This window comes from Dipodomys merriami, unplaced genomic scaffold, assembly GCF_024711535.1.
Source record: "Dipodomys merriami isolate MVZ:Mamm:240054 unplaced genomic scaffold, mDipMer1.0.p SCAF_97, whole genome shotgun sequence".
Taxonomy (NCBI): Eukaryota; Metazoa; Chordata; class Mammalia; order Rodentia; family Heteromyidae; genus Dipodomys; species Dipodomys merriami.
This window is the reverse complement of record NW_027206590.1, coordinates 2535089-2555079: the sequence shown is the minus strand read 5'-3', so window position 1 is coordinate 2555079 and position 19991 is coordinate 2535089. Positions and strand designations below refer to the sequence as shown.

At 47.1% G+C, this 19991-nt stretch overlaps 2 protein-coding genes across 3 annotated transcripts in view; one reads left to right on the top strand and one right to left on the bottom strand.

Annotated features, from left to right (window-relative positions):
- The window catches only part of Syn3 (synapsin III), a 398594-nt gene that overhangs the window by 113898 nt on the left and 264705 nt on the right, over positions 1 to 19991 (top strand). For both annotated transcript variants that reach the window (XM_070014421.1, XM_070014420.1), the window contains exons 5-6: positions 6876 to 7032; positions 11044 to 11133. In XM_070014421.1, coding sequence (XP_069870522.1) covers positions 6876 to 7032; positions 11044 to 11133 — 247 coding nt within the window. The remainder of the gene's footprint in view (positions 1 to 6875; positions 7033 to 11043; positions 11134 to 19991) is intronic.
- Positions 16551 to 19991, bottom strand: part of Timp3 (TIMP metallopeptidase inhibitor 3) — a 50527-nt gene continuing 47086 nt past the window's right edge. The window contains exons 3-5 of the mRNA XM_070014399.1: positions 18456 to 18567; positions 17809 to 17930; positions 16551 to 16957 (exon numbers count right to left, since the gene is read on the bottom strand). Of these exons, the coding sequence (XP_069870500.1) occupies positions 16760 to 16957; positions 17809 to 17930; positions 18456 to 18567 (432 nt within the window). The 3' untranslated portion in view covers positions 16551 to 16759. The remainder of the gene's footprint in view (positions 16958 to 17808; positions 17931 to 18455; positions 18568 to 19991) is intronic.

The window sequence follows — 19991 nt, the reverse complement described above, 5'->3', positions numbered from 1 at the left end:
AGACTAGACATGTTCCTCACATCTGACAATACACACGGCAGCCCCTCACCACACAGAATTCCCCAGCCCCCACATGGCCACAGTGCTGAGGTTGGAGAGCCAACAGCTGTAGGATCTGACTTCTGCTTGCACCACCAATAGTTGTGTGACTGTTGGCAAGTTCATTATAACAGCTCTGTGCCTCAATTGCCTTACAAGTTTTCCTTTTCTGGCTTTAATGAGAACATGAACTAGAGCTTCTTAGGATGTTAGCCATAATGAGAACTCAAAGAAACTGCAGACACAAGAAGCCATTTGACCTGAGGATGTGGTATGTAGAAAAGACCTCAGCTCAATCTCATTGGAGTAGAAAGGAATCTGACAGCTAGGTAGCTAGAGTTATAGAGAGGGACATGTGGGAAGTCACAGGCTGCCTTATCCAACAGGTCTAGCAATGGAAGGAAGAAGAGACATGGCTGGCTGTGGTTACCAGGGAGGAGAAGCCTAATTTCTCACCCGCCATCTGTCTGTCCATCTTTTGGTCTTTCCTTTCTACATACCTACATATCCATCTTTTTCTTTCTTTCCCTTTCTATCTTTCATCTATTTACCTATCCTTCCATGTATCACTTCATCTATTCATCTATTTACACATCTACCTACCTGCCCATCCATCCATCCATCTGCCTTTCTATCTATCTGTCTGTCTGTCTGACTGTCTGTCTACCTATTTACATACCTACCTGCCTAGCCATCCATCCATCCATCTACCCGTTCATCTATCTATGCCTGCCACCTGATTTCTCTAGTTAATGCTTCAACTAAATCATAACAAAAGTGAAAATTTTCAGAAGACAAGTCTCTTGTTTCTGCCACTTTAGCAGATGAATAGGGATGCCCCACCTCTGCTGCCAGCTCCATCATTTTTCAGCATGACAATCATCAGCCAGATTCTCTTGTCTGTTGCTTTATGTCACATAAAATTGGACCCTAAGCATTTTCCATGATATGACATCATTGGCGCATTTCTCTTTTTTTTTCCCAGATTGGTGATGACCTCATTATTTCTTCCTGTCTGTAAAAACACTCGGTGCTATTTTGCTTTAATGTAGACAGTAGCAAAAGAAGAACCAAATCCCTACTTCCCATTCCTCTCCCTTCAAATAGCAAAGTTAGCATTTTAGTGAGTAACCACCCAAACAAAGCTCTATACATGTATGACTTTCTTATATTGCTTTATATAGAAATATATTGCTTTGTATAAATATGAACATTATTTAACTTCCAGCTCACTTTCAACCTTGGGGTAAAGGTTTTCTTATCATCAGTGTTAGTGTTTGCCTATGGTCTAGATGCGTGTGTTCCTTTAAACTAATCCTCAGTGTGATGGTATTGGAAGGTGGGATTTCTGGGAGAAAAAGATTCTGATGGAGCCCTCCTAATTGTGATTATGTCCTTAGTAAGAGACTGTAGGAGCTGTCCACCCCTTCTGCCTTGTGAGAACACAGCTTGAGGACATCAGCTATGAACCAAGCAGTCGACTTCAGCACACACCAATCCTTCCTTCCTCCCTCCCTTCTTTCCCTTCATTCTTTCCTTCCTTCCTTCCTTCCTTCATTTCTTCCTTCTTCCCTTCCTCCCTCTTTCCTTTCCTCCTTCCCTTTCTTCCTTCATTTCTTCCTTCCCCTTCCTTCCCCTCCCTCCCTTCCTTCCTTTCCCTTCTTCCCCCTCCCTCCCTTCTTTTCCTCCCTCCCTTCTTTCCCTTCATTATTTCCTTCCTTCCTTCTTCCCTTTCTCCCTTTCTCCCTTCCTCCCTTCCTCCCTTCCTCCCTTCCTCCCTTCCTTATGATCCTGGAGTCTGAACACAGGGCCTCAAGTTTTCTGGGCAGGCACGTTACCACTGAGCCACACCTCTAGTTCTAACCCTTTTTGCGCTGATTATTTTTAAATAGGGTGTCACATTTTGTCTGGATCTGCTCCTGAATGATCTGCTTGTTTTAGGTTTCCTGTCACAGGTTGGGTGACAGGCGCATGCCACTGTATCCAAGTTCTTCCAGTATGATGGCCTCTTGCAGATTTTTCTGCCCAGGCTGGCCTGGGATGGCCATCTTCAATTTCAGCCTCTCCTGTAGCTGCAGTGATAGGCTTTCTGGGATGATATGTCCAACTTCTGGCCTGAAGTCAAGGTGTCACCGGGGCTCTGGTTTTCTGAGAGCTTTCAGGGACATCCTTCCCTATCTCCTGCTGTTTCCTGACCATTTCCTAACATCATTAGTGTTCCCGGATCACAAACATCACCGCCATCCTTCTCTGTGGGCCTGTGACCAAATTCACCTCTTCCAAAACAGCAGTCCCTGGAGCACAGTCTGCCACTCCAACCTCACCTCATTTTAACTTGATTACATCTGCAAATAGAATTCTGAATAGAGTTATATTTCTATATGAGGTTATTGTCACAGGGTTCAAGACCTCAACTTATTATTTTTTTTTTTGTTTTGGAAAAGTCACTATTCAACGCTTAACAGGTTGGGAAGTCCGGGGATGATGGGAGGAAAATGATGGAACACCAAGAACTCCTTCTCTGACCTGGAAGGGCAGGAAGAGCTCAGGATAAAGAGATCAAGGTTTTGGGGGGGGGTTGAGATGGGAGAAGAGTGATCCTATTTCCTCCAGCAGCTTGTATCTGTGTTTTATTAACCTCCTAGAACTTTACAGAGAGGCCCTAGGATTCGTCAGAGAGCCGGACTGTCTGTCTTCGCTGGGTCCCCCACCCCACCAGCCTTGTATCTGGCAGAACTTCCCTGCAGGCCACCCCGCCCCCCCCCCCCCATGCAGCATCCTGTTGTCTGCTGCTCTCCAGATTCTTGGTTGCCTGCCACCTAATTTCTTTTCGTCCTGGACTAATTTCTTGCAGTCCTCAGGCTAGAGGGGAAACCGTGAATTCCCCCAAGTCTTTCCATATGGACGGTTCAAGCCCTCCCTCCGCAGAGCATCTACACTTCCTCTGCTTTATAACTTGAATCAGGACAGTGTTATCATAAGCCTTCGGGAGTAGCAAGACTGTCCAGATGTTTTGATGTCCTCCCTTTGGCTAGTTCGCTATTTTCCTGAGCCCCCTTTCCCCCCCCCCAGATTTAGTGCCAGAGGATCTATTTCCACAGTGGAGATGGAGAAGGGTTTCAGAGAGCATGGAGACAGTTTAGAGCCCCCCAGAAACAGCTCCAGTGGTGCACAAGGATGTCAGAATGCCTAGAGCCTTCCCAGGCTTGGCTGAGAACCAGATCTGGAGGTGACAGGTCCACGCGTGACCAGTGTGACCAGAATTCAGCATGCTTATCGTCATGTTATCTTGGATCTTGGGGAGGGGGGAGGTAGGAGGGGAAAGGCATTAGTATAAAAGATTAGTGGCGCAGCTGAGAATAATAAGGTTTCTGCTCATTAACAGAGGTCCCAGCCAAAACCCCTCCAAGCTCTGTTCTTGCTCCTGCAGGCCTTTGCATAGTTGAGGGAATTATGACACTGCTGCGATGGTGAAGAGTCACTCAGCTTTTGGCCCCCTGCCTCTTGATGGTGCCTGAAGCCCTCCATGATCCCCAGCAATGCATCACCTGTCTTGTCCCTGCCATTTAATTATCCACTGTCCTTGATTTCCTCCGAAGTGCCCACAGCCACCTCTGGGAAACACCTGGGCTGCCAGGAATTCGACTAATAGAGCTCATATTCATTTTAAGACTGACACAACAAGAAACCCCAACCACAGCCTCCAGCCAGGATGTGTCAACTTGTGTGGGATTGAAGAAGATCTTGCCCAGGCATGAAAGGCAGAGGACATGATCCCTGTGGGATGAGGGAGACAGAAAGAAGCAGCAAGGGGCTTAGAAAGCTGGCTCAGCCTCAGCTCAGGCCTCCACCTCACCCTACTTTAGACTCCAACCATAGCATTGATTGCAGATTTTGCTGGTTCTTCTCCATGTCAGTCAGAACAACTTGGATGGTAAGTGACAGACCCAACTCAGAACAGTGAATCATGGCAAAAAGAAGAATGTCCTAGCTCAGGAGATCAAGATAGCTCTTTATAGGCTCAGGAGGATTCAGGGACTTAACACACATGGATAGAGCTTTGGTCTTTCTTTGTCTCTGGTCCTGACTGGCACTCATATAGCAAGAACATGGTCTCCATCCATCTTACTTCACCTCCTGTCTCCTAGAGCTCACAGAAGTCTGATGGGCCCATTCCACACCTGCCTCAATCCTTAGACGACTTCCTGCCCAGAAAAAATGTGGGTCTTGGAATCTTGGAGAGGATCTTATTGTCAATTCTGCTGCCAAAAATATAAAAGAATATTGAGCAAATAAACCAATGTGGGCTGCTATACCATTTCTTCTCCCAAGGATAAACTTCAGATCTCTGCTCTTGATAAACCGCTACTTTTCTTTCAAACCTTCCACGTACACACTCCCAGAACTGCATCAGACAGACTTGAATATACTCTTTGATTCATTTTAGTGTTTTACTCATTTAGTTGTGCATTTAGTACATGGCACCCAACAAACTCTTCCGAGGCTATAATTGGGGACAGTATAGATCATGTCCCAGTAATCTCAGGATCATCAGCCTCTCCTTGGACCATTTTTAGGGTTAGACAAAAGTTGGGGGCCACTGTAAGGAAATAATCTGGGTCCCGGATGTTAGCACCAAATATAAGGAACTATTTCAAGTCCCAGATTTTGGCGCCAAGTGTAAAGAAGTATTTTCAAGTCCCAGAGTATGAGTAAAGATCAGAAAGACAAACTCACAGGCCAACAGGTTTATTGGACTCAAAACCCAAGAAGGGTAACAAAGCTTTCTTCAGCCTGGCTGAAGAAGAAATGTCATGATTCCCTTATAACCTGAGACTCAAAATATTCCCTTAGAGCCACATGCTTGGATGTGAGGTCGACATGAAGGACTCAGCCATCCCCTGATTAGTGAAGAGTGCCCAGAGTGATGGATTTTCAGGGAGACACTGCACACCACCTATTACCTGACTTGAGTCACTCATTTCTTTATATTCTTTGCAAATATCTCCAACTGCAGCTTTTCAGAAAGGACTCTGTGCATTATAGGTAGCAATGAATGGAAACAATCCAAACAAATCTCAACAAGCACAGGTTAGGTCAGCTGGGGTATGTCACATATGGCAAGTATGTTCCCTTTACTTGAATACGAGAAGCACAAGAAGTCACAGGAGCCAACTAGAATTCCCTGGAGTTAAAAAACTCTTGGTGGTAAAAACATTCCTCCATAAAAGCTAAATGTGTGTCCCTGCAAAGCAGCCCAGTAGTGACCGGTGTGTGGTGGTATTTGCTGTTTATGCTGACCGTCAGACCAACTTTCTTCTCTAGGAGCACGGGGGAGAATTCCTCCCCTCCCTGATGACCCCTGCCCTTAGTGTTTACTCCTTTATTTGTTCCTGTGCCCACACATCCATTCATGCAATCATTCTCATTTGTATAAGACAGGCACAGTTCCTCTTCTGATTGTACTGCTATCTGTTGTTGTTATTTTCTCTTTTGCCCATACTGGGACTTAAACTGAGGATCTGGGTGTTGTCCCTGAGTTTGTGCACTTAAGGTTGGCGTTGTTACTTTAGCCATAACTCTACTTCTGGTTTTTTGGTGGTTAATCAGAGATGAGAATTTCAAAGACGTTCCTACCCGGGGTTTGCCTCAAACCATGATCCTCAGGTCTCAGATCTCCCACCTCTGCTGTTTTCTGCTAGTCTACCCAGAGCTGTGTGACCGTGATTAGCGTATTGTGAATCAGACATGGGAAGAAGACGCCGCCGTCCAAGTGGCCCCCTTGAGATGAATCAAGATAGCCAAGGAGCCCTGTATCATCTCCTGTGGCAGTGACGGGAGGAAAGGTTCATGCACATCACCCATGCCTTCAGTACAGAATCAGCACACACCTGAGCTATGGTGCCAGGTGCTGGCAGGTATAGTGAGAACCAAGATCAGAAGGATTCGAGAAATATCTGCAGGGCAGCACATTCATTCCTTCTCTACAGGGGACAAGTCCTTTCCCTTTGAGAGTTATTTTAACTTGCGTCAGAATGATTTTAAAGAGACATGCTGCGTTTGAAGTGGAAGATCTGACTCACCATGAGTCAAATGGGCCGATGGTGCCGCGTTGAGTGTAAGCCTCTTTCCTCCAGTGAGGCAGATTGTGTCGTGCAACTTACAAGCAAGGAACCCAGAAATAGCTTGCCCCTTGACTGTGGGCAAAACTGTGTGTACATCCATCAGGAGCCAGAGATGGAGTAAAAAGCCTATGGTGGACTTGGAGCCAGATAGCTGAGGTCAAAAGGGGACTCTCTTGCTCTCCAGCTTTGGGCTTTTGGCAAGTTTGTAGGCAAGGCATTAGGAAAGACAAATGCAGTCTTCCCAACTATAGAATGGGGAAATAACCCAGGCCATCCCCAGGTCTGTTTGTATAGCCTTTTGTCATGATCCTTCAGAGGGATCTAGTAGAAAGCCTGGCCTGAACTCTGGCCATCCCATAAACACTCATGCTGCCTTCCTGAGGCTATTCCTTGGACAGAATGAGACAGGTTTTCTTTGACATCTCTGGGGAGCAATCCTGGTTACATGCAGATGGCTGAGAGCCATGAGGCTGTGCAGACTTGGCCTGCCGCATTACCTTTGTGAGCAAAGGATGCAGTCTTTTCTGAGCCTCGGGGTACACATCTGTGAAATGGGGGTCTGCTGGCAACAATACCTTCTCCTTGGCCTCTGCTGAGACACCCCCCCGCCGCCAAGGCAGTGACCGCACCCTATTTGTGTTACACCCAGCCAGCCATGGGCTCCCGGCCAAACACCACACAGTGACATTGCTCTGACCCCTCTCTCCGCAGATCCTTCAAGCCCGACTTCGTCCTGGTCCGTCAGCACGCCTACAGCATGGCACTGGGCGAGGATTACCGAAGCCTGGTGATCGGCCTGCAGTATGGAGGGCTGCCTGCGGTCAACTCCCTCTACTCCGTCTACAACTTCTGCAGCAAGCCTTGGGTGGTAGGTGACAAGCCAGGCCCAGATGGAGGAGGGGACCAAGAGATACTGGGTGTCCTAGCCATGAATTGGGATCCTTCCCTGGCACAGGGGCCTCCTCCTCTGTAGGAGTTATATAGTGATACAGTATCATGCTATAATATTAGTCATGAAGAGGCATCCACTGTTCTAAACGTGCCATCGTGGGATTGTCACCATGGTTCAACAGCATCATTTATTAAGCATTTACTACATACCAGAAGTACGTGCTCCCTGTGCCCAAACCATCATGGATGCGTGAGTGGGGTGGGCATCATTCCTCCTCTTAAAAGAGAAGGAAGCTCAGTTTGGGGGGGTGACTAAGGAACTCAGCAGGGTCACATGCCAGTGAGTGGTGAAACCAAATCTTGAAGCCACCACACCTCAAAGCAATCTGTCTCCAAACCCCAAGGCTTCATTCTTGCTTGTATCCATTTGTTTCATTCATTCCTTGGATTTGAGTTTTCTCCACGTGTTACCTACAGGAGAGGCGTGACCTAACATACCAGCCCTCCACTTCCTCGTCTGCCCTCAAATCCTCTACTCTGCTTTGTATGTTTTCCCAAAATGTTCGCCCTAGAATAAGCATTATCTGCCTCCCTTGCTAGAAGTAATTCAGTGGTGCAACAAGTCAACAAATGTGTGTGTGTGTGTGTGTGTGTGTGTGTGTGAGAAAGAGAGAGAGGTGTATATATGCATATGTGTGTGTGCATGCCCACATGCATGTGCATACATGTGCATGCACGTGCACACATACAAACACACACGCACTATTTTGCTGCCTCTCTGTATAGGGCACTGGTTGGGAGCCTGGGCTCCAACGGCAGACTCCTAGGTTCTAGTTGTGTACCATGGAGCAAGTGACTTGATCTCAGGGAACTTAGCTTTTTTGTTTAGAAAAGGATGGTAATAATGAGGTCTACCTGGTAGTCTTTTGAACGAATGCATATTAAATGCTTCTAATTGTGGCTGGCACAGAGCATATCCTGAATAAATAGTGGCATCATCATCATCATCATCATCATCATCATCATCATCATCATCATCATCATCATCATCTCCTATACCTGGAATCTTCTACACTGAATTAGCACTTGATGCCTATTGGGTGAGCCCATGCATTCATTTAACAGAAACACTGTTGTCATGGCCTGGACCTCCTTCTTGTGCTCTGACTGAGCTCTGACTCACCACATCTAGGATCAAAGTGGCCACTAACAGGCAAGAGAGTCCCCAGTCACATGAGGGAAGCAACTTCAGCTCACTGAGCTCACTGTGCACTGCACTTCGTCTCCACACAACTCATAGATTGTGCTTAATTGTCAGAACCAAACTGATGAGCAGATACTGCTAATCACCACAGCACAGATGAAAACACAGAAGCCTGCAGAGCTGGTCGTGAGTGACAGAACTAGGCCTTTCCCAAGCCCAAGTGCTTCATTATGCAATTGTTTTCCCTTTGTGGCTTTCTCCTTTTCTGGAAGATGAGGGGAACCCTTTAATAACATTTCCAAGGAACACCAAACCCACCAGGTTGACTCTTTGTGCTGATCTGCAGGCTAGACCCCAAGAGTCTAGCTAGTTCCTGAGTTGCCTACTTCCCTCTGCAAGTTCTTAGTACTGAGTTACTCCCAAGTCAGTCTTCCAGGAGACATAGCTCTCCTTTCTAACACTGGTATCTACCTTCGGCCACAAATTGTAGCTTATTCCTTCCGTTGTTCAGAGTCTGAGTTGCCTATTCCTGCTTGTATCTACCTACACCTCTCCTTTGCCTTCTGGGTGAATTCTCAGCTCCTTGGCTCCACCTTGTAAGTCTCCTGGTGGATGATTCCCTCTCCACCTCTCTTGACCAGCTCCTGCACCTGAGGCCTCAGTCATGAGAGTCACTCAGGGCCTCCAGAAACACGGCTCTCATAGCACGCCCAGAATATCCTTCCCTCTCTTGTAATCAGCTCCAGAGGCCTCCCTGATTCCTCGCCCTGTCCCCTTCCAGATGCTAAAACCCCCACACTCTCCTTCAGCAAATGGTTATAAGCTCAACATCATACTGTACAACCTGTCTTCTATCTGTCAGGCAAAACTTGTTGCCTCAATAATCAGGCACAGAATGAGGCACACTGGAGGTGCAACCCACCCTCCACAATGCTGGTAGGTCCGGAGCTCACTCTCATTTTGGCCACAGAAGCAAAGCTGTGGCCCCCAAAGGTAGTGCAGAAACAATGGGCACCTTGTAGGAAGAGGCCTGGCCTGGGCTGCTAGAAACACATGGGTTTGTAAAGGCAAAGAACATCTATCAATAATAACAACATCCCAGTGCTACCTGTGCAGCAGGTAATGACGTTCGAACTTCGTACTTCATCCTTGCTGGGTAGATGTTCTACCACTTGAGATTGATTCTTACTTTTTTCCCAGGGCTGGCTGGAACTGTAATCCTCTTATTTCTGCTTTCCACTATAGCTGAGATTACAGTACTCACCTTATTTCTACTTTCCACTATAGCTGAGATTACAGTACTCACCACACCCAGCTATTGGTGGAATTGGAGTCATACAGTGTTCAGGCTGGCCCCAGTGATCCTCCCAATCTCTGCCTCCCAAGTAGCTAGGATTACAGGTGTGGGGCACCATACCCAGACGTCAGGAATTTGCTTTAACAGATGTTGAATCAGCTATATTCTTAAAACAACACAATAAGGGAGGATCTTTTGATATCTCCGGTTTATGAATGAGGAAACTGAAGCCCAGAAAGTTTTAGTAACTCTCAAGTTACATAGTAAGTGGCAGAGCGAGACACAGTGTACCTATCAACTGCCTTATAATGTTATCCCTTCGGAAAGGCAGGTGTTGTGGGGGGAGGGGCAGGGACTGGGGGGCAGGATGGTATAAACATCAGTGGCTGTTCCCTGGGCCAGGAGCTTGTGTGAAATGCTGAAGATATATAGCAAGTGTTGATGAAATAAAGTTGAGCTGACTCAAGAGTTTTGCCTAAGCCGGGCGCTGGTGGCTCATGCCTGTAATCCTAGCTACTCAGGAGGCTGAGATCTGAGGATCGCGGTTCAAAGCCAGCCCGGGCAGGAGAGACCGTGAGACTCTTATCTCCAATAAACCACCAGAAAACCGGAAGTGGCGCTGTAGCTCAAGTGGTAGAGTGCTCGCCTTGAGCTGAAGAGCTGAGGGACAGCGCCCAGGCCCAGAGTTCAAGCCCCACGACCGACCAAAAAAAAAAAAAAAAAAAGAGTTTTGCCTACATCTTAGACCTTGGGCAGGCATAGAGGGTTTGCTGCTGCTAGATGATGGATAGGGTGGAGACCTAGTGAAGGAGGTTGGCATCTATCTGAGCAACAGGAAACAGGTGCTGGAGCATAGAACATTTGGATGCTCAAATGTTGCTACCTGCAACCTGGGACAGAAAGACAGGATACCAGAGCCGAAGAAATGAGAAAAGACAAAGAGACGGACGGACAGACAGACAGACAGACAGACAGAGACAGAGGCAGAGAGAGATAGAGGCAGAGAGAGAGAGACAGAGAGAGAGAGAGAGAGAGAGTGAGAGAGAGAGTAAAGAAAGTGGGAATTCAATGAAGATTCAAAGAGGATTCAGTGCTCACTGGCTTCTGAACCCCGAGTTCCTGTAAGCAAGCTTATTAACATGAGATCTAGTTTATGCACGTAGTGATAATTGACTCCCGTATTGGTAGAGAGCAGAGGGAAGTGGTAAACATTTAACAATAATACATTCATCTTATTTGTAGGATCCAAACCACTCTAACTTAAACCATCACAGTAACTTCCACATTTGTTTTGCCTTGTCCATTTGTCCTTTTGGGTTCAGTTCTCAGCCTTCTGAGTGGTGACCAGGCAGCATTCCAACCTCTTACCCCTTTCCCAGTCTCTCAGCTCAGCCTCAGGGTTCCCTACACTCAAAGTCTAGGATCGAGTGGGTAATTTCACCATCGATGCGATCATGGCTGACTAATATTTCTTGGCTTCTCTCCAGTTTTCTCAACTCATCAAGATCTTCCATTCCCTGGGTCCTGAGAAGTTCCCACTCGTAGAACAGACATTTTTCCCCAACCACAAGCCAATGGTGAGTGGCCTTTTCTTCATGCTTATTTTCATGCTGTGGAATGAACACAGGTATCTGTGTCCTGAGTCTCTTTGGCCAGAGCAGGTGGGTTCCAGGGTCACTCTCAGAACACAGGACTCTAAGGTAGAGTCTTCAAGTCTGGTGGTAATAACTGGCTTTCTGAGGGGAAGAGTTCATCTCCAGGGGGAATTCAGGCAGCAGGTCAAATGGCAAAGGTAGATGGCATTCTGTGAGACTTTGGGAACTGACAACAAATCAGGGGACACTTTGAGCTGCCATGTTGAAACTCTAGGTTGATGATCAAGGAAAAAGATGTTTCCATATTGTTTTACTTGGGTCTCATCTGGGTCTTGGTTTTAATTAGTATTTAATAATAATTTTTAAAAAACCCAGTAACATTGTATTTGCACTGATTGTTGGATGGCTATTTCCTTATGTGTTCTTTTTACTTGCCAACTTGTGACTATGCCCGAGATTGCCCCTGAAAAGCGTCTGGAAAGCTGAGCTCAGAGTATGTGATCTATGCCTTCTGTTTGGAAAGTGCTTGGGCCGAGCAGGTCAATACAGTGTTGAGGGATAGAGAATTCTCTGGAGATAGCCAGAAGTTGGGTAGAAGAGTTAGGAGCAGTTGGCAGCCGCTTACAGTCATGATTGATAGACCTCTTGAACTCATTAGAGGAATCAAAGGGCTATGGTCCTAGACTTGGCATTGCAGGAGATATACATCTTGGGGGAACAACATAATGAATATAGTATCTGAGACTCCTGCTGGGGTCTGTGGCCTGAATTTCAAATCGCAGGCTCAGGCTGCTGAGCTGGACAGCCCTGTTTGGAAACTCAGCCGAGTATAACTGCAGGCTCCAGATGGGAGCTACCTTGCCAGGTGGAAGTTCACACTGATCACCTTTCTCCTGTATCTGATCAAGGGAGAGCCACAAAACCTGAGTTATTGCTGGTTTGGCACCAGACAGGCACACATGAAACCCAGCACCTTCCACTAAAATGTGAATACAATGGAGAAAACTTGAGATGATTATCTCCATCCAGCCTGAGTTAGAGACCCAGCTCTGTCTCTACTTTCTAGGTCTCAAACAATGTCTTCACTCCAGGAGTCACGCTCTCCTCAAGGTTGTTGAGATTTCATGTGGTCAGGTGTCTGGCATAGGATGGGTACTCAGATACTCAACGCAAATGACCTTCCAAACAGGAGCACAACACATAATCTAGAACACTGTCACTAAAGGAATGGGGTGGGAGGGCTGACATTTGCTATGAGCGATCTGCAGTGGAGGCAGCCCACTGGGTGAACACCTGGCTGTATGTGCTGGCGGGGGGGGGGGGGGGGGGGAGGCTCATCAGTTGTCATGACAACACAAGGAGTTCTTGGTATTCCCAACCAGGCTGAGCTAGCCTGGGAATTTAAGGCTGGCCATTGCCATCAAATACCACTGCATACAGGCCTCCCTTCCCCCTCTACCAGGGTGCCAGTCTCAGGAAGAACACAAGAAAGTCTGATTCCGACCCTAGGAAATCAGATAAGAGATCCAGATGTGTCAGGACCAGGGAAAACTCTGGTAATAAAATCAGGGAATAAAGTTGGGGCTGCATCAGCATCCATGGAGAAATCATAGACACTGCTCCTGAAATTCTTCCCCCCAAAGTAGCGGGCGTATGCTGTAGCTATGAGTGGAGGAGAGAGTATGCATGGGCCTAGAACACAGAATGCAGGGCCTAGAACGCAAGCAGGACAGTCTTCCAAGGCCCCCTGGTGTCCACCGAACCCACACAGGCAGTCAACAAGGCACGAGGCAAGAGGTGTTGTGTGATAGAAATAAAACCACTTTACTGCTTAGAATAAAGGACACACTATAAAAAGTGAACATTATGCAACATTACAAGACAATATACATTCACGGAATATAAAATTCATAAATAACATGGAGGAAAACTGTAAACAGTGCTACAAAATTTAGCAACAAATACATTCCTTCCAGACAGGGTTTTCTCTGGTTGGTTTCTCTCCATCACTTCCGGGTTTCCACACAGCAGACTGGGTAAAGGGAAAGGTGGAGCATGGGAGAATCTAAGAAGCCCCCTGCCTCAGAGCAAAGGCATCGCTAAGTTCCTTCCCTCTTCTAACCCCCAAAGATCCAACAGGGGGGCTGTTGAGAGCCATTTCCCCTACCATGTCCCATTTTGTTGTGCTTTTGCCATTAGATTATTTTTTTGAATAGTGTTTCTCTCAAATACCAATAACCTAGTGATTTTTAAAAAAAAACTTTAGGTATCCAGGAGCCAAACACTTGGGTGCCATCTTGGGTGGGGGGGGGAGATAATCTATATTGTTGATTATCATGCCCAACATGAAAAGGCTGGCGCAGGAAAAGGGATAAGCATTCTCTCCTGGGGAGGCCACAGTATCTCCTAGACAGAGCTATTTCAAAAAAGTCACTTGTTTCCTTTGTGGTTAAAGAATGATTGACAGGGGAAATGGAGATATCCTGGGCTGTCGTTCGTTCAGTCATCATAAGGCAAGGCAGAGATTGCTTGAGGGGGGTAAAGATCAGGGGAGTTCCCATAGCAGAGCGCCGGGCTGGGAGAGAAGAGCCTGGACATAGAGTTCCCTTGATGGGAAAGTAGAACTGATGCCCAGAGAAAGCAGAAAAGAACTTGAAATCAAAGAGTTTCCAAGGGCCTGGACTCTGGGGCAAAAATATGGCTTCTCAAATGAGTGGGTTAAAAGACTTGGAGAGGGAGAGGGATAAGGGTTGATGGTGGAGGGTGGCCCAGGACTATACTTGATACAAAGCAAGGACATGAGTATATGTTCTTTCTTTTCCCCCTCTCTCCTTTCTACTCAGGGAACCCATGGGATTCAGATAGGAAGGAGGCTTCTTTGTGAGTTCTAATTCCCCAATTTGCCAGCCTAGCTGCCCGCCCGCATAGAAGTACTTTACTGTCTATTCCACTGTAGAATTTGATTCAGGAAAATGGTGGCATGTGGGTTTCTTTTTCTTTCTTACTTTTTCAGACACACTGTACACATATTACAGCCTACACATGACATAAGATTTAGCAAAATAAAACATTCACGATAGGGTTGAAATACAGCGGTGTCTCGGCTACAGAAATGACTTTACATTATACAGTAAATGAACAGAGGAAATAAACAACGCTATAGCTTATAGAAAGCTCCAAACCACCCTCTGACCATAGCAATTTGCAAAAGACCTTTTGTAGCCCGGGACATCCTCTCAGGGCCTTGCTGGTGGGGCTATGGTTCTGCCAGCTGATTTACACTGCAGAGATACTTCAGGGGTCTCGTGTTCAGGACTTGCCCTGAGTCCCCCTTCGTGGGAGTGGGGGTGACCACACCAGGGACCAAGAAGGGCCAGTTGCCTGGCTGAAGACACTCTGGGGGCACTGGCAGAAGGCATTCATGTAGGTTGGACTAGGAGCTTGAGCTCCACCTTGCAAAACTTTTGAGATTGAAATCGTGATCGTCCTAAACACCAAGTCTGAGAAACACCAAATATCTTAGAAGCCATTGGCTTGCTGGCCTCAACTCCTCCGCTTCTACAGCTTCATGGAGAAGGCCACACCTCCCATCCCCCTTTGCCAAACGGCGGGAGCACAGGAGACAGTTGCACAGTAGTGAAGTCGATCGCAAGGAAACCCAACCCCTACACTGTCTTCCTGCTGTGGGGTCCTGCCAAACCTCTTGCCTGGACATTGTGTGTGAGAGACATACTACATCTTGTTGTCTGCCTTTTCTTCTCCCCTACTCTTGTTTCAGTTGGTAGCTCTGTTTCCTAAAGTGGAATGAATTGAAGATACAAATACTAATAGAGGATAAATACCCATAATCTGAAGGAAAACAAAAACAAAAAAACAAAAACAAAAAAGAGACAGTCAATGTCGCCATCCTATCACCCCCCACAACTCTGTAAAATACACGTGATCCCCTACTCTCCACAGCTCACATTTGACACTAAAACTTAAAATAATTTTATTTAATAGGAGAATTTATATTATAGTTTTATTTCCAAAAAAATACAACAAAAACCCTACAGCTGATGGCCCAGCCAGGCTTCCCCAGGGACCTCCCATATTAATTCCATGAAATGAGGACCCCAGGAGGTGGCAGCCATCCACCAATGAACTGCAGGAGGACAGCAGGCTGTCCCCAAGCCCAGGAGAGGTGGCCATCGAGCCAAGGCAGGACACTTGGCTGTCCTTCTTTGTGTGAAGACCTCTGACCACCTGCCACCTGCCAGACAGTAAGGCAGTGAAGTGAAGACCCTCCCCCAAACAGGAAGCAAGAGGAAAAGAAAAGGCTAGAGGTCAGATGACCCCAGTTATAGGGAAAAAGAGGGTGTTCAGAATTTCAAATTTTAATTAAAATGAAAAAAAAAGTCAACTTGGAATGTCATGATTTTCTTCAAACAAGCAACAACAGCAAAAGAGAAGCAATTAAACTATTGGCATATTTAACAGTATTGAATAGAATTCTGTGTCCTGTAAAAAAAAAATTAGCTTATATCCTCGTGTGGGTATATGCAAATGTGTATACAAACACATTCCCCCTAGATGAGCTAAATGCTACCTTGGGAAAAAAAAAAGTATTTGCTACCCAGATCTACTTGGCTATATCTGTGGATAGTGTACAGTATGTGCATTTCTTCAATTTACATACAGGCAAACTCCCAGCCAAACCTCCCCCAGCAGCTTTCCCAAGGACCACGATGTCTTATGGGAGGCAGGGAGAGGAGAGAGATTTGTCTTAGCCCTTCACCTGAGTTTTTGAACAGACAGGCAAGTTGCCTGCTGATCTCAGGCAGATGTTTAAGTCTTTATCAACACAGAAAGCTCTGGCCAGGCTACTTTGCTCTAGACTCAGAAACATCTGGCCAACTCAAGCCTCACGGGGCTGGAGGAACTGTGCATGTCTTTTGAGACCTACTCCCACTGTCTGTTCCGTTACTCTCCTCGCTCTGTTGCACATAGACAGACAGTCTGGTCAGGATATGCAATCGCATCTCCTCTGCAAATAAGACCACCTGCGTACCTCAAGCCTATCTGCTGGGTGCCTGCTCCTGACTGATCCAGAAACAGTTTGGCCTTCTGGCAACTTCCTCGTCTATGACCTTTGTGTACTCGGGTGCAGGAGAAAGGTGAGGGACGGAGGGAGGGTCTGGGGAGATGGCCAAATGGGGAAGAAGAAGGAAGAGTAGTGATTACAATGCCCAAATGGGTTAGATTTTTCGATTTTTGTTTTCCTAAAAAAATATAGATTATATATCATGAAGAAAGGGAGTATACATTCCTCATTCCTTCTGGTATGGCACCAGAAATTCCCAGGTGAAAATGGATAATGTCAAAACCAAAAAGAAAGGGTTAGGGCGTATGGAGTAGAAGGAGGTGTGTGTATGTGGGGGTGGGGGTGGGGACCGGGAAGATAGCTCCAAATCAATTCCATAATCAACATAGGCTTTTCTTTAAGTGTTCCAAGTGCTAAATTTGCAAGAAAACAGGCACTAATTTCACTGTCATCATCTGGGAAGAGTTAGTGTCCAAGGGATGCTCAGCGGGAAGGGAGAGAGGTGAGACAGGGCAGGGTCTGGGCTCAGGGGTCTGTGGCATTGATGATGCTCTTGTCCGGGGGGGCCCATCCTCGGTACCAGCTGCAGTAACCACCCTTCTGCCGGATGCAGGCATAATGTTTGGACTGGTAGCCAGGGTAACCGAAATTGGAGAGCATGTCGGTCCAGAGACACTCGTTCTTGGAGGTTACAAAGCAAGGCAGGTAATAGCAGGACTTGATCTGCAAAAGATCATAAGCAACAGTTGGTGGCTGCTGCCATATTGGTCCCATTCTAGGTTCAGATCCTGGGGTGACTTCAGGGGAGTACCCAACCACAATAAGCCTTCAACCATAATCATAGAAATAACCCTAGCTCACACTGTTGAACATAGGCTCTGCTCCTATCCACTGTGTTATCTGCATCATTCCCCTTATCTCTCATTACATGTTTATTTCCCTATGAAAGGCTCTGTCTGGAAGCTTTAGTAATTCGCTCCAGATCACATGTCCAGAAAGTAACAGATTGGATGACAGGAAAGGAGTCTTCAGCTGTGATGGGTTATTTGAGAGTCTAACGTCTCCGAGTTGGAAATCAGACTCGGCAAGCTGTTGAACCTACGGGCTAGTTCCTTAAAATCTCTGAGCTGCTAGTTCCACATGGGAATAGTAGTAATTAAACCATACGTGATTGTTTAAGGACTGAGGAAGAGTGCCCATAGCAGGGAAGCATACCTGGGCCCTAAACTTGGGTAAAAAACTGGGCCTGGTAGGTGAGACCTCTGTCAGTAGCCTAGGCTAGCCTGTCCACCTGGGGAGAATCAACTGTCCTTGGCAGGACCTGTCAGCATAAGGATCCTACCCTTGCCGTAACCTTGAACTTCTGCTAAGGGAAGGGACACTGAAGAGTCCTTGTGTCCAGCAGCTGCCATCATCAAGATGGAAGATTATGGTACCAAGGCATCCCCTCTTCCCCAGCCTGGAGTAACATTCTTTACTGTGCCTGTACCCCACAGCCAGCACAACAGGATCTGATGGCTCTGGGACAGCCCCTTGCCCTCCACTCCCCCGGGGGCGGGGGGGGGAGGGCTCACCTTGCAGTTGCAGCCCAAGTGGTAGCGATAGTTCAGCCCCTTGCGCTGGGAGAGAGTGAGCTGGTCCCACCGCTCCACGAAGTTGCACAGCCCAGTGTACACCTTGCCATCGTAGACACGGCCTGGAGGGGGACAGGAGGCGAGGGGTCACGCATTCTGTCAGAAGTCTAAAAGGGCTTTTTGCTGACCCCACTGTTGGATGCCCCTCCCCAACACCTTTAGGATGAGGATGACCTCATTTCCTGGATGATAATGAAACTTGAAATATTCAGCGATTTGTAGCTGCTAAACTTCTCATTAAGTTCCAAAGCCAGGACTGAGGACCAATTCTTGGCTCTTCTCCTAATGTTTTAGTTTTAGTTTGTTTTGTTTTTTTTTTCTATACTGATTGCCTAAAGGTGGAGAATTCTTAAATACAGACCAAACAAGTTGACCACAGGGTGGAGCAGAACCACTGGTCCCTTTTCATTCAGAGCTCCACTGTATGTCTGTCCTGGTTAAAGCCAATAGCCAGCCTTAGGGTTCCCCTCCCCCCAAATCTCAGTGGACAGCGGCTATCCTCGGGATCACTGCTGAGCTACCTAGGCTGGCCTATCAGGTGTGGGAGCCCTGTTACCTGGAACTTCAGTGCTAGAGTCAGCTATTACCTGTCAGCAGGTACTGGTACTTGTTGACCTCCAGCTTAAGGCCACAGAGACTTTCGGAGGCTTCCGTGTGGATGTACTGCACATGGGGCATCTTGGTGAAGCCCCGGTACATCTGTGGACAGAAAGAATATCATGAGAGGACGCACCAAAAGCATCTTGTCATGTAGTTGCTTGGGATCCGGTTCCCCTAATCAGGCAACTGAGCACCCTGGGGCTCTTCGTCTGCCCTCCTCCGCCCCCGAGGAGACTACCTAACCACCCTTCCCACACACAGGCTGGTGACTTGCAGAGAGATGTTCTTTCTGTCCAGCTGGACACACCTCCTCCTCCTCATCCAGCGGCTCCACAGCCCTCGTCCATGCATGCATTTCCCAAACCCCAACACCTTGGCAGGAGTCCAAAGAAACTATCAGGAAAGACTTCTCCACTTGAGGTCTAAGAGGACAGCCAGAGAGCTGACCTTCCTTTGCATGGCGTCTCTGACACCTGCCATTGACACAGATCCTTACTCATAGCTTCCTCAGGAGAGCCAGAAAAACCCCATTTTGCATATGATGGCTCTGATAGAAATTGTATTTGGCGAGCAAAGGGTGAATTCGGACAAGCATCCTCTGTGTGTTTTCCTTCCTGAGCATCTGGTGAAGGAATGAGGTTTCTTCGGCCCAGAGGAAGCACGCAAACATGGATACAACATTCAAAGACGTCAAAACTTAATAGTTACACAGTTGAACCATGGGAAATTGCTGATCCTTGGTCCTTTTTATCTCCCACATAATCAGTACAGTGGCTCTCAAGGGAGAGGTAAAGCTAACTCCTGAGGAACATTTGGGGATGATTGAAGTTTGTTTGCGTGTGTGTTTTTTGGTTCTCTGTTGTGGGATGGATGAGAGTAGGAATGTTACTAAACATCCTATAATATACAGAACAGCTCTAAAGGCTAGTAGTTCCAAGGCTAGGAGACTGCTGTGATATGAGCCCCTAAATTCCCTATAAGGTAGGAACTACAGAGCCCCTTTTACAGGTGTGGAATCAGAGCCATAAGGCAGGTTGAGAGACGGCAGGTTGCATGGCCATGCCATTGGTAAACATCAGTGCAAAGTTTCCAAGTGGAGGAATCCACAGTCCAGGCTTTTAGCTGCCATCCCACATCTTACCCATCTTTCCTGGGGCACCCGAAGCTTAGGACCAAGGGCTCAGTTGTAGCCAATTTCTGTTTATGGCTCTACGGCTATTTTATCTGCATGTGACAAGAGTCCCTGGTATGAATGTCCCAGAGGCTGAACCATTTGGTGGTTCCAGGTCAAGTCTGCCAGTGTCCCACAACCCCTGGCCTGCTGAGGCCACGGTGTTAACTATGTGAGTGGGGGAGGGTGGAGTGGGACGCCCGCCAGGCATGGTCCAATCCCATTACCCCTCCAATTCTCAGAGCAAGCACACAGGCCCTGGATGGCTGCTGGTCACTGGGCCTGTCCCAAGGGTTTACAGCAGGACAATACCCCTACTTTAGTTCCTGGCATGCGTTATTAATTTGCTTAT